At 47.3% G+C, this 14,687-nt stretch overlaps 1 protein-coding gene across 1 annotated transcript in view; it reads right to left on the minus strand.

The window, feature by feature from the left end:
- FGD3 (FYVE, RhoGEF and PH domain containing 3) overlaps positions 1-14,281 on the minus strand; it is a gene marked incomplete at both ends in the record, with an annotated part of 106,531 nt that extends 92,250 nt beyond the window's left edge. The window contains one exon of the mRNA XM_079540416.1: positions 14,134-14,281. Within this exon, the coding sequence (XP_079396542.1) occupies positions 14,134-14,281 (148 nt within the window). The remainder of the gene's footprint in view (positions 1-14,133) is intronic.
- Between the last annotated feature and the right edge of the window lie 406 nt (positions 14,282-14,687).

Here is a 14,687-nt window from a genome sequence, read left to right on the forward strand (position 1 = left end):
GGCTCTCCAAATTAAATACTGTAAAGAGATAAATGCAAAATGTAATCTACATAATGGCAGAAAAATCAAGAATCACAGGAGCAGCTCCGAGTCTCTCAGTAACCTCAGTCACCTGCATCCCAACTGCAAAGGAAAATGTATTTCTTATCCAAAAAAGACAAAGAACAAAAAGTCAGGTATTAATCACTGTACTGCTCCATGTGCGTCCCACTCTTGCTCTGAGATGAAGATAAGCCCTTGCCATTATTCTAGCAGGATAAAAAGCTCCCAGCTCTACTCACATGATAAGAGGAGCCCTCTGCTGCGAGCTGCACGCAGTGCTGTGCCAGCACCAAGTCATGTTACAGCTCAAGGCCCCAGAATGTCTTAATCTAGTGCCAAGTAAAGCCACTTCAATGCGGTGTCTTCATACCCCATTAAGGATTGCAAACCCTATGTTTAGGGGCATGGAAAGAAGTGGAGAGATTTATGAGAATTAGCATGGCTGTATCTAGAGTTTCCTACAACACCCACTTTTTCCAGCAGAAGAGAGCTGTGGTCTTCTGAGGATTCAACTAAATGCCAGTTTATTCAACAGGAGCAGACGGAACTCCACCAAGCACCAGCTCCAGCTCAACAAATCTTCTGACATACATCTTACAGATTCCTTAAATACAAATCTTTCTAGTGCTGCCTTTATTGTCAGTGCCAAGTACACTGTCTGCCAGCACGGTAGTAACTCAGGCTTGCAATGTGAGAAGAGGGAGGGGAGGGAATAAGAAGAAAGGAAAAAAAAAAAAAAAAAAAAAAAAAAAAGACCAAAAAAAAACCCATTCCTAACAAAACTAGCAATTAGGAGTTTCTTGCAACACACCAGCAGAGCATTGGTGATCAGCAGCAGCAGTACAGCTAAAAAAGCTGTTCTTCTGTTAGACTCAGTTTGCTGACACACAAAGCCAAGGCAGACTGTGCTACCACAGTGACTCCCTGCAAGATGCCAAGAAGTGGTGCAGGGCAGTCCCACTTTAAATAAGATCATTGCAAAGCTCCTCACTTTGACAGAATCTACATCTTCCTATTTTTCAGGATCCAGCACCTTACTTCTCCCACCACCCCCCATAAGTACACACACAAGCCCTGAGTTGCTAATCACGTGCCATGATATATTCACAAGAATGAGACACCTCTGAGTGCTGCACTTTCCCCCATCTTCTGCGTGGTTTCATACAAAACAAAATCTCCCAAGTTCAAAGTCTTTCTAGAGGAAACCAACCTCTTCATAAGCAGAATCACGAGAGGAGCCTATGATTTCCACCGCAGTTAACTCTCACCCATCTGACACAGAGGAAAAAGAAACAGTCCGTTTTGTTCCTACATCTATTTTCCCAGTGGAACAGAGGGGTGTAGCACAGAGCAAGAGCATGTCCCTCTCATTTCCTGCTGTTACTGACCGAAGTCCATCATACCACCTAGACGATAAAACCTCTATCAAGCTCGTAATTAGAGAGAGGAAAAGACAGTAAAATAACAACTTAGAATAGCCTCGCTTTTATCTAATGATATTGACATGTTGAAGAAAAAAAATTAACTGTTAAGCACCCTGCATGTTAAACAAGATATTATCTCACTATCTGCATCTTCAAAGAATTTTTAAATAATTTAAGGATTACCCAACATTTGGCCACAAAGGAGGGAAAACTAGCAACACGACTTACAGGATCTCTAACCTTGGCTCCTTGAGCAGCTGCTACAGATCTCTGTGCACACTTATGACCCCAACTTCAGCAAAACAAATAACAGTATTCTTGCAAAACTGGATGTAACTGCAAGGGAATATACTGAACCTCCATGAACTCACAGAATCTGTATTTCCTTTCCACTTTGGTAAGCATTTTATGCTCTGCTGTACAGGGTCTGCTCAGTACTGACTAAGCTGATAACAACATTAGGAGGCTTGTGCTTGTTTTTGAGGTGCCATCCTAAAACCCATGAAGTTGAAGATGACTGTGCAGAAAGCAGAGTGATTCACAATTCTGAATACTCCTGGCCAGATGAGATGCAACTGTGGCATGCCCAAGCCTACAAACACCATATATCCTCACTTAATAGTGGGTTAGCTAACCTGAATTCAGGGGATAACATTTGTTTTCTCACAACAAATCCATCCAAGGTTCTGGCAACATGTACACCATGAACTCTATTATAGCTACAACAGATTATGCTATTTTCAAAGGCCCCCTAAAAGCAAGCAAACCAACCAACACAGCAACAGCCCCCCAGCACAACTATGGGCAACAGAGACGTAGCCATCCTCCCATGCAGCAGACCCTCAGCTACTTTGGCCACACTTCAGCACACTTTGAGCATTCAGGCCCAAACAGCCAGGCCCCAAGCATCTCCACTTCTCAAAAGAGAGCTTTAGGAGAGCTTCTAAACTTGGAGACGTGCAAAAGGAAGCAGCTGTTCAGATTTAAACACAACCAGTTATTTTTACATGAGCGGTGTATCAGCGTATGAGGGCAGGAAGAAAGTGAAGGTGTTTGCATTAACGTTCTGGATGAGTTACTGTGCCTTGAAAGGATTCGGAAACAGGTTTGCTGGATGGAGCACGGGTCTGCTGGATTGCACCAAATGTTTAGAGCAGATCTGCCAGTACTGAAGAAACATCCTCAGCCTGGAAGGAAGTCATTATCATGACAGCTCTCAAGAAGGGATGGTGCTGCAATTAAATAAATTAAGAGAAAACTAAGGGATTCATTTCAAATATCAACAAAAACTTGAAGATGCACTGAACTTGATTTTAGCCCTTGAATTTGGGCTACGTGGAGCACAGATTTAACGGTGCACCAGAACAGCAAGCAGCAGCGCTGACCCACTGAGCCCAGCTCCAAGCAGGACACGTACCTCAGTATCCCCACACCGTGTGCTGTGCATTTCAGCCAGGGCACAGCACCAAATGCTGTCATTGTCTAACTGCCACAAACACTCCTAAGCCCCTCGAAAATTCTGCTTGCAGAAATCCACAGCAATGTCTGTGCTGCAAACCCTCCATAAATCAGACTTTATCAAGACTGCCATTAAATAAACGAAAAAATAACAATACAGAAAAATTACAGACTTCCAGTTTTTGTTGGTTTTTTGCTTAAACAAACTTGCTCAAATCCTGCAATTGTGAGGTCCAGCATGGGGTTCTTAAAAATAGGTTTATCAAGATGGAAAGAGAGAAAAATTCAGACACTGCAGTTTAATCACATCAGCAACACCAGCAAGTTTAAATAAAGAATCTGGATCACATACCATTCAAAAAGGCCAGCTGGGTGCAGGGAAAGGGGACAAATTCATAGGCAGTGTGTCAGCTAAAGGCACAACAGCACTTTTCACAGTACTGAGAACCAAAAAGACAGGACCAAACCAAGGAAACATCATCTACATCCAGTTTCTGCACATTTCCAACACCGAAAATCAAACTTGTTGGCTACACCCTTTATGAAGAAAAATCTAATCAATTACATCTTTTATTCTTGACACAATAAGCAGCAGAAATTACATTAACTTACTATAAACATTTCCATGAACTGATTATCCAACTGCAGCACCAGCCAGAAACACGTAAAGAAGCAGCATTTAAAACAGACCTCTGCACACAAACCCAACAGTAACTTGAACATCACCACCATTATTTCCAGCCAAGACTCCCTTTTCCATTAGTGTTTGTCAGACAGATTCTTTCGCTTTACAGGCATGCGATATGGCGGATCAGCTCTGGTCCTGCCATTAAAAGACATCCAGGAGGAATCAATCCCCATGTAAAGTACTGCCTACTCAGGCTGTTCAGACAAGGCTTTATCTTGCTCCATCCCCTGTTAATCCCTTTACGTGTGACCTCCCCTCACTATCTGGCTGCAGAAGCATCGGGGGTAAATATGTAATATTCCTTCAGGTCGTGTCTTTTAACACCAAAGTTGCTGAAAAGCCAAAAGAAAACCAGAGCACTCAGCATAGATTGCTGTAAGTGAAGTGACAGTCTTCTGCATTATTATGCCAGACTGAAAAGTAATGATTTGGATTTGAAGGTCTGACATCCATTTTGAGCATGTTTGCACGCTTTTTCCACCACTAGATTTTTCAAATCTAAAGCCATGATGGAAGTTACAGAATCGAGTTACATTTGAACTGCTCCCCTTATATGTTTGTGCTGTTTTTGCAAATCCTAACCAATGCTTAAAAAAACTCAATAAACTGAAATTATATTCCAAAGAAATGTATTTTCAGGCTTTTGGTACAAATGATGCATTCACAGCAATCTTAAAACTACGGCACGTGCCATTTAGAAATCCTTAATCCACTTCAGAAGTTAGATCAATACAGAATACCTATTAATGAACTAAACGCCTATTAGATGGAGCTTCATCTCTTTTCCCCACTGCTTGAAGCCACCATCAGTTTTCAGCACCAGTGCCTCCTCCGACAGCCCCTGAGGGATTTCACATATGATGTGCACTTCTATGGAATGACAGCGATGACCGGCCTCGCTGCTTATCGTATCACCACACCCAGGGCTCTGCATGCTACACCCACGGTCTCCATGCTCAGCAGTCTGACTTAACAAATAAAGCTTTTTTTTTTCCATGGTAAGATAGAGGAACTTAAATTCTGGGGAAAAAAAGAAGCCAGGCGAAGAGGCAGCACGAAGATGCAGTTAATGCACTGCGTGCAAATGAGCCACTTAAACAGTGAACTTCTGATCTAAACCCTACAGTTTTAAAAGGCTGCAAGCACCAACGTGCATTTTTGCAATCTGGTCACCGGTCGGATATGCAGATCAACATCATGTTTGCCCATCACTGCAGCAGCTTACAAATGTTTAAGACATACCGCCAGCCAAGCAGATGCTGCACAAAAAACACATCTTGGAAAAAGATTCCAGCATGAATATCCTGAAGAACAACAGTACTACAGAACCATGTGGGAAGAGGAGAGGTAACAGACCTGGAACAGAAGGAAATGGAAAAAACTCGTGGAAGGTGGACGGTTCTCCTCCAGCAGCAAACAAGGGTAACTCAGCTGGCCTGGAGCAGGACAACGAGGTGAACAGGAAAGCTCAGAAAAATCAACAGGATTTGAGTGTCATCCAAAGAAGCTTATGGAGTGAATCAGGAGGTGAAGGCATGCAACCTCATGTGTCCGGACAACCTGGAGCGAGCTCTTAGCAGCTGATACCTGGGCCTGGGAGACCTGAGCAATGTATGTGCAAAAGTGGATGTAGCAGAAAACAAAGAGCAATGCTTAAAAGCAGCCTGTGCTGTCATCTTAAAGCATATTTCACCATGTCATTTCCAAATTACAGACACCATCTTTGGCTCCTGGGTCTCCAACCCCCCACTGAACATAAAACAAGACAATACCTTATAGAGGTCCTATTACCACAGTTCACTATTTAACACAGTCACGCTCTATTTTTGACAGTGGTTTTCTTTGTAACCCAGCTGAGCAAGGAGAAGAGGAAGAAAAAGGAGCCATCAAAACAGTACATGCTGTGCTGCAGTTGAAGGTGACTTACCTGCAGGTTTCTTATTTGTGAGAGTCAATTAGGATTCAAAATGCAGTACTCTGCTGGTGCACACAGCAGCCGGGCTGAACATTCCCCACCTCCTCGTGTTTGTTGCCAAAATACAACATTTTAAGAGTTTGAGCAGTGGAACCACTCAGGTGATTTCTGCTTGCCAAGAACAATCAAACTAACAAATCAGAGCCAACCCAGAAATGAAGGCAACAAGCTCTTCTTATGTCTCTGCATCCTGCGAACACCAATGGTGGACCCTACTCCCCAAGGATACCGTGGCTGTGGCCACTGGCAGAGCACAAACACTGGACAAAAACAAAGATTAACAAAACAGATCCTTTAGCCTCAAAATTCACTTGTGCAGATTCTTTGTCCTCACAAGAAGATGAGCAATTTTTAAAATAACTCTTAGGATTTCCATGGTCTGGAAAACACACATTAAAAAACTGTCTCTGTCTTCTCTTTCAAGTGAATAGAAGAGCATCTGTTCTGCATTCCATGTGAAGCAACTCCTCTGACTGCACAATCATCAAAACCAAGCAGCTCTAACTCCGACCAAATACCCAATTCCAGCCATTCCAGGGATGAGGCAGGCTTTTATTACCAGTTTTTCATTCTAAGGAAAATTTACCCTCCCCTGGCTGGTCGCTTGTGAACACTTCATTAGAAAACTAGGAATGGCTAGACATGTATTTGCTGAAGTTGAAGATACTTTTAAGAAATTAATTTCTGAAGTGCATAATAGCAAGGGGCTGTTGTTCGCCCTCAACTTCCGTATTTGGCTCCGCACTTTTACAGCTCAGGAGCTGGCTGTAAGAATTTCAATAGCGATTAATAAAACAGATACAGAAGGGCTCAGCAGGCAGCACTGTTTGTTTCTCCATGGGAAACTTCAACCAAGAGAACGACTCCCGCAGCCAGCGCGAGCGATGCACAGAGGTGGCACACCTGGCTCCAGCAGGAAATTGGAAAGCTGAGATTTTCCTCTAGGCAAATTCATCCACCCCCAACCCAGGGCTTTGCAGATATTCCACAAACAGGAAAAAAAGGGAAAATATTTAAATAGAAAAACCATATACGCTACTTCAATGCAAAGGGTAACAGTTCCAACATGTAGCTATCTGCTGTTATAGCCCGGGGCCAGACCTTTAATCAGTGTCAGTAACTGCAGATCCTGCCACAGCTCCAGGAGCTCTGGGCAGAACCACATCAGCTCCGGCACAAATCTGACTGCAGGGGCACAATCCCACTGCCGTCACAAATTTACTGGAACACAATGCACTGCTTGTGCTGGCTTTGTGGTTTCATGCCAGGTAGAGGACAGCAGAGATGGGCTTCAGAGAGGAAGCTATGCTGGTGCTCAGCCATGCTGAAGCACCCTGAGGAACCTGCCTGTCTCTGCAAGTGAGAGAACCGAGTTCACTGCCTTCCTCACTCTTTTCCAGATCGATGCAGGCAGCGCTGGGCACACTGTGGGACAACAGCAGCATCCAGAAGACAAAAGAATAGGAGGCAGAGGTCTGGATGAAATCCACAAATACATAATTCCATTTTCACCTTGTTTATTCAGTTCTCTATTCTTCTGTGCAGTGGAGCATCTCTCTTTCATTTCTGTGGTGTTCATAGGTTCAATTTCAAATGTACATTCCTCAAATTCTCTTCTTCCTTTTTTCAGTGGTTTCTGCATTTCAAAGGTTGGAAAAAACCTCTAGGATCATCTAGTCCAACCATTCACCTACCACCAATATTACCCACTGAACCATGAGCAGATGGATTGATGGCAGCCACCTCATGGGGACACCTGCCCTTTCCTTACTTACCTTTTACTTACCTTTTCCTTCTTTTCCACCTCAGCCGTCCCTTTATTCCATTCACTTCAGTTTAACACTAACATTTTCATTCACTGTTTTGAAGATATGGATGAAATTCCAGACTCAAAGCACCTTCAGATACACGCAGGGATGGCAGTAGGTGACATCGTATCTCTGCAGAACTTATTGTGGAATGCTGCGATGTTTGTGAAGCGACAATCAAAACACACTGAGCAGGTGATTCTTACCAAGCATGGTAAAACCACATCTGGAACCTTCTTCAGGCCTCCTTTCCTCTCTCTTTCCCCATCCCCAATGTTTGGTACAGTAACTTTCACCCCGTTCCAACCTCAAGGCCCAGAACGATTGCTGAAGTAGCAAGAATCTCATGAATGTAAATATTTGCTCAGGGTTAAGTTACCAAGAGAGAATTTCTGCTCAGAGCCTGCAAGCTCAAAAAGAAAGAATAAAGAGAGGCCAAGAGTTTAAAAAAACTAGTGCCCAGTGTTAAATTCCTTCATTACAGTTAGACACCTGCCTGCTTTTCAGGAGCCTGAAAAAAGCCAGAGAAACCTCTGACATTTACATGTCTCTCTACCTTCCAAACAATACTGGGACTGCTTGGCTCTTTGGACTTTTGGAAATAGAAAGGCACCAAGTCTCCATACAGCTCGCCATGATGATGTGCAAAGAAGGGCATGCTGCACCCATGCTGTGTCTGAGTGCTCGTCCAAAGGATGTAGGTTGGGTTTCCCATAACAGGCTAATGCTGAACCAGAGTCCAAAGTCTCAGTGTTTCAGCCTTACACATTAATTAAACAGATCAATGAGCACCACAAATAACAGCAGATTCATGTATAGCTACACATAGCACAGTGGCTCTGTATACTTCAGCAACTCAAAATGCTCGTCGAGAGAAAAAAGGCAAATGCCGTGAAAAAAAATCACTCAGCAGTCCAGCATAAAGACACTCTGTACTTCTATCTTCATTAACTCAAAGAATTTCTGAGATGTGTCAAATCAGACTCTGAGGAAATGCAAAGAATTTCAGAAGGACTGCACTTCACAGGAATCACATTTCAAAAGGAGAAGCTTCAGCCTTTAATGTGTAATTTCAGTCACGTCGCTATTTCTGTCCGCACTGCAATTCACGAGGACCCAAACCAGTGAACAGTCGCTCGCCTCTCGCAGCCGTTTCCTGTCGTCTGCTCCATCCCTCTCTGTTAACGCCTTCAAGATTCTGTCATCCAAGGAAATGCCTTTTCCTACTACTAATAGCAGATTCGAAGACCATGAATCGTACATTATTCCATTCGCTGCCTGATGACAGCTTCTTACTCAGCGTCAAGAGCTCGCCCCAGCGCTGCAATCAATACTTCTAACACTGCAGTGCGCTGTACAAACCCGCGCAATGCGAAAACTTAGAAATGGCCATTCTCACTTTTATGAACTCTGAGTGCTCCAGAAAGTCACCAGCATCTAAAGAAAGTCACAAAGGCTGTCTCAGTGCCTGACAGATTCCTACCAGACAGAAAAACTCCTTCTCCAGGCAATCGCTGCACGACACAGCTACAGAGAGGAGCCCAGGAAGGCTGCCAAGCTCCTCAGGGTGCCGGCCACGCTGAGCCCAGGCTTCCCTACTCCTCCCACCAGCGTGCACTACGTCTCTCAGGCAGCATTAAGTGCATTCATGCAAAAGGAAAGTTAGACTTGGGCAACTGTTTTATATTGCAGTCGACCACATTACTGGCCAGCGTGTCTGACCAAGTAACACAAATGGAAGAAGCAATCTGCTGCCATCATGCAGGGATGCTCCTGCAAAGACACCCTGAAGGGGGTTGCAGCATTCCAGGCCCTGAGGCAGGCAGCTCAGCTCTCTGTTAACACAGCTTCTGGAGGCAGTGAGTTTGTGTAACCACCTCTCTGAGCACCCCAAGGAGCGTACAGGGAATCCTATGTGAAACGACTGAAGTTATGCTGAGCAAACCTCCTCCTCTTCCCAGCACTGCTCAGCCTGCTCCATCACCAGCCCGCTGCCACGCACCACTGACTGAAGCCAAATAATTCAGTGCAACCCCAGAAACAAGTAAGTGCAAATATCAATAAATGAAATAGGGTTGCATTTTGCACAATGACCAAAATAGCAACAACAGTCAGTGCACCAGAAGAAAAAGCAGGAAGTATTTTGAGTGGTAGTGGTCAGGGACCGCAGAGGCAATGCGCTGTAAATACTGTCATTACTGGGAAGCCAGTTCACAGCAGTGCACCCTGGGTGCTTCCCACAGAAGTACACAGCGAATACTGCCCATAGGAAGCAATGGCCATGCCAGGGAGGGAACGGAAGGGAGCATCAGCCCCTGCCTCCATTCAGTGCTGCAGGGCAGGACTCCCTGCATGAGCTCTTCTCTGCGGAGCCACAGCCTTCCAGCACTGAGATACAGCACGCAGTATCCTAAGGATGCTGAGCACAGAGTACAAACGAGGAATAAAACTCAAAGACCCATTAAATTTTAAGACATTGCAAAGAATAAAATGCAGATATGGTAGCATGGTTACACTAAACCTCTTGTAAGAGAGGGATGGGGAGTGGGGGTAGAAGGAATCACAGAATGGCCAGGGTTGGAAGGGACCTCAAGGATCATGAATCTCCAATCCCCCTGCCACAGGCAGGGCCACCAACCTCCACATTTAATACTGGACCAGGCTGCCCAGGGCCCCAACCAGTCTGGCCCTGAACACCGCCAAGGACGGGTCATCCACAGCCTCTCTGGGCAGCCTGTTCCAGCACCTCACTGCTCTCTCTGTAAAGAACTTCCCTGACAACCAACCTAAATCTCCCCTCCCTGAACTTAAAACCATTTCCCCTTGTCCTGCAGCTATCAACCATTTCAAAGAGTTGATTCCCCTCCTGTTTGTAGGCTCTCTTTAGGAAGGAGGGGCAGAACGCTTCCCCTCAAGCACTCCCCAGCACACCTCCACAATACTTACACCAACAAAGGCCTTCTCAGGTTTCACTCCTCATAACCCCCAAAGCAGGCAGTGCTTGCCAGGACTGCCTGCCGATTACTGTAGGCTGCAGAGAATGCAATGCTGATGTGCAAACATCTAGACCCAATTTCATGGGAGATTTTCGTGGTGGTGGAGGTGTGGGGTGCCATGTCTGGCTGAGCCGAGCTCAGTGCCTAGCAGGGAGCTGGGGAGGGGAACAAGGAAGTTGAGTGCTGAGAGCTGGAGCTGGGAGAGCAGCACGGATGGATGGCGGCCACCTCATGGGGACAGCAGCTGAGGAGCTCCACCACCTCCCTCGTCATCCGTCCTCTCTCACCCACCTGTACTTCAGTTCACCCTATCTCAGGCTATCTCAAATTCTCTGTGTTTCCGCGTCTGAAAAATAAATGATGTTAATTTTTCATTTAAAAGGAAGTTCAGGGAATTTGGAATAGGAGAGATATTTTGCACATAGCACCATCATTCGTCACGAGACAATAATCATAAACCAAGGTCTCTGAAGCAAAGCATTCACTTTCACATTAAAATTTGATAACGCCAACAAAAGCAAATGCCACAGTAGTTATTACTACTTTTAATCTACAACATTGTTTATTGCACTCAGGTAAGTTAGTATTCACATAGTCAACAACTCAGAGCCCCAGTACAATATCTGCAATCAGTCATGCAAAATAGAAGCATTTATTACTTGTTTTTTATCGACCACCTCTCTTTAATGGTCTTACAATCTTAAAAGTTTTTATTATTTTGTAAAAGAAGAATATTTAAATTGTTTACAGAACAGCCTGAGGAAGCAAATGAATCTTATTCATAAGCATTTGAAAAGTTTACAGCTGGAGAGAAACAAAGCATTAATCACACCACAGCTACATTAACACTCGTTGTCCTTTTGATTCACATAAGGACTATGCAGGCACACCAACCAAAGGAGGACCATCTGCACCAGCATGACTGCTGTCTGGTGGTCTCCACAAGATTCCGCCATCACAAGTAGGTACAAACAATTTGAAGGCAATACATTCATTGCCATCCAGCAGGGTCAGCAGCAGCAGTTATGCTTCAGTCAGGAACAAGAGCGTTCACCCATCGAACCGATTCATGCAGAAGGACAGAACCGTTTCCAAGGACAGCCCAAGGACGCCGTTTGGTTTTCATTGAAAACCAGAGGGAAATGTATGAATTTTAGATAGGATTTCAGAAGGCTGCAATCTCCAGATCACCCCATCCCACACAGCTTGCTTGAGAACAAAGGTTTCCCAAAAACAAACAACTAAGAACTCAATCGTGGAGCTTGCAGTATAAAAACCTAGGGCTGCACTGAAAACAAACAAAAAGCAGCCACAAAGCCCATCCTGAAAATACTGCAATGCAAACAATGCACAAGTGAGAAGTTATCACCTTGGATTCCGACCTCCTGTGCTTTTCTTCCTGGTGTCCCAGGGTCCCAATAACCTGCTCCCACTGCTACTGCCTTAGGACTCTTCCTCCTCTTTGATCACGCTACAGAAGCTCATCCCACATGAGAAGCCACGAGGACCATCACTGCTCTGTTGAATTAATCACTTCCATTGGCTGGAACAGAAAATCTTTTCCTACATCTGTGACAGATTTCAAGACCAAAAACACTTTCAAACCTCAACCTTCAGTGACGTGGTACAGGAGACACTCACAAGAGCTCTGCAGGTCAGCCCCTCCTGTGGCACTGCCAGACCACACTGGATCTTCCTTAAGGAAAAGGTACCCTGCTGCCACCTCCTATCTTTCTTCCCACCTCTGTGGAGGATGATACCATACCGGGCTTGTATCTACACATCTGTAAAGACGCAGAGCTCATCTGTAAAGACAAGGTCCTGCATTCATTTCTGGCAAGATATGCAAGGTGCCACACAGATCTGATTCCAACTTCCTCCTGAAGTCCAGTCTGGACTGAGCCTGGGCTCAACAAGCAGGACACACCTGATCAAACGCACAAGAGCAAGCAAGCTCTGCATCTGCAGACATCACTGACACCAATCACCACACTCCAGCCACTCTAACTTTGAAAACAGAAATAACTCACTCACCAAAGCCAACCACGGTCACCAAAACTACACGTTCGTGCACACGGTGGGATATTTATAGCGCCTATCTACCAACATCTAACTAGAGACCTTTGGCTCCTTCTGTAACTAATGGAGACAGGCTGCTAACGCAGGTATCCCAGACCACCTCCTGCAGGTGTCAGTCCGCACTGCAGGACCTGTCTGCAAACCCAGCACACTGCAGCTCGCTACCGAGTTGCTCAGGAGATGCCATAGGCCAGACTGGGTGTCCCTGGAGCCAGAGCAGAGGGGGAACATCAGCAGGTCTGCAACTCACAATCATCTTCCTGGGGTTTGTCCAGCCTTCACCCACCAAGAAGCACGGCAGAGGAGAAATTCCATTTTTGAAATATTTGGATTCTTCCTTCAAAAGGATTTTCTTTGAACTCAATTTAATTTTAATCACTTATCTCTAGCTTTATTAAGCTAAAAGAAATACAAACAAAACCAGCTCGCTCATGTCAGCCCATGATGTTACAAACACAGCTCTCCTGGTTAGAGTATCATCTGTGTAAATACAGCATCCTCACAAACAGGATGGAAACTAAAATACGCACCTTATAACGAGCATAAAAAACACTTTTATCAGTGTGTTGAGCAGTACATATTCCATCTGCATTGTGCCCACTTCTCTGTGTGGACAACAAACCCAGCTCTGCTCACTAACAATTGCCAATGGTCTCTTTCACTCCTTGGTGCTGCTGCGTTTCAGGCACTGCAAGAAGACGTTTGCCTCCAATTCTTTCCAACTGTAGAGCCATTTTCCTTTGTGTTAAAGTTCCCCCCAGCCTGCACAGGAACGAAGGTAGAGCGTATCCCTTTAACACAGTTTAACCACTCTTAATATTTGGAATGGAAAATGTGACTTAGGTACCGAGGTTTAAAAAACAGCTACGATGTATGCAGCCAATTCTCTAAACACGAATCTCGTAAGGATTTTCAGGGTTTTTTTCCTTTTCTTTTTGCACGAGAACGTAGTGCTCAGGGGAGACAGCCAGCTCAACGCAACAGCCCATTATGGCTCAGAGCTTTCCAATTTGCAACTAGAAATGGTTTACATTAGAAGCACTAACAGCTCCAAAAGGTATTTAAAAAGGAGAGAGCGGAGCAAAAACTTGGCATTTCGCGACGCCTAAATATGGATCGGCAGGAAATAAATTTGATCTCCTCGGTTAATAATAGCCCTACCCGAAGAAGAGTTTCACAGAACCGGTTTTATGTGGTTTTCGGAGAACTAAAAATACCCGGCCGCAGCTCGGCGGCCGCCGGACAGCGCGGGACGAGCCCAACAAAGGTGCGGGAGCGAGCGGGGCGGCCCGGCCTGCAGCCGAGCGCAGCGCCACGGCGGGAGGAAGAGCGGAGCGGAGCGCAGCGCTCCCACACCGCGCCGGCCGCCCCGCTCGGCCCCGCGCCCCCCCTCACCCGCCCCCCCGGGCCGACAGAGGGCCCGGAGCCGCCGGGGGAAGGGGGAGGGCGGGACGCGCTGCCCTCCGGCCGCGCACACCTGGAGCGGGGCCGCCCGGGGGCCGGCCTCCGTCCGCCGAGCCCCCGCCGCCCGCGCCCGGGCGCTCCCCGCGGCCCCCGACCGCCCCCGGCCTCCGCCGAGGAGAAGGCGGCGGGAAACTTCTCCCCGGGGACGCGGGGTCCGGCGGCGCTCCTTACCCGCCCCTGCCCCTGCCCGCGTCCTTACCCTCCGGCTCCATCTGCTCCCGCCGCCGCGCTCCGGCGCTCCCCGAGCCGCGGCGAGTCGGGCCGGGCGGCGCGCCGGGCTGAGCGGTTACAAAGGCGGCCGCCGGGCGAGGGGGGTGGGTTTCCTCTCCCTCCCACTGCAGCTGCATCGCGCCGTGAGGCGCCGCGAGCGGGACGAGGCGCCCCCGAAGGCGGCGGAGGCGGGAGGGGCTCGCGGCGCCTCGGCTGCGAGCCGCCCGCCCCGGCGCGGCCCGGCCCGGCCCAGGCGGCGAGCGGGACCCGCGGGCGGGGAGGGGCCGGCCGCCCTGCGGCCAGGTGCGGCTCCCGGCCCGGGGGAGGGGAGCGCGGCGCTTCGCGAGCCGCTCTGCGGGCCTCGGGGCGGGGGTACAGGCGCCGAGCCCCGCGGGGGAAAGAGGGGCCCGAGGGGACGGAGCTGCGGGGCGCTGCCCGGGCAGAAGGCTGCGGTATTGAGGGACGGCCGCTGCTGCCCCTCCAGCCGGCTTCTCGGGCGAGCGACCCTCCGTGCAGCAGGGAGGGTTTTGTGCGTTTTGCTGG

The sequence above is a fragment of the Tetrao urogallus genome (assembly GCF_951394365.1).
Source record: "Tetrao urogallus genome assembly, chromosome: 10".
NCBI classification, from domain to species: Eukaryota; Metazoa; Chordata; class Aves; order Galliformes; family Phasianidae; genus Tetrao; species Tetrao urogallus.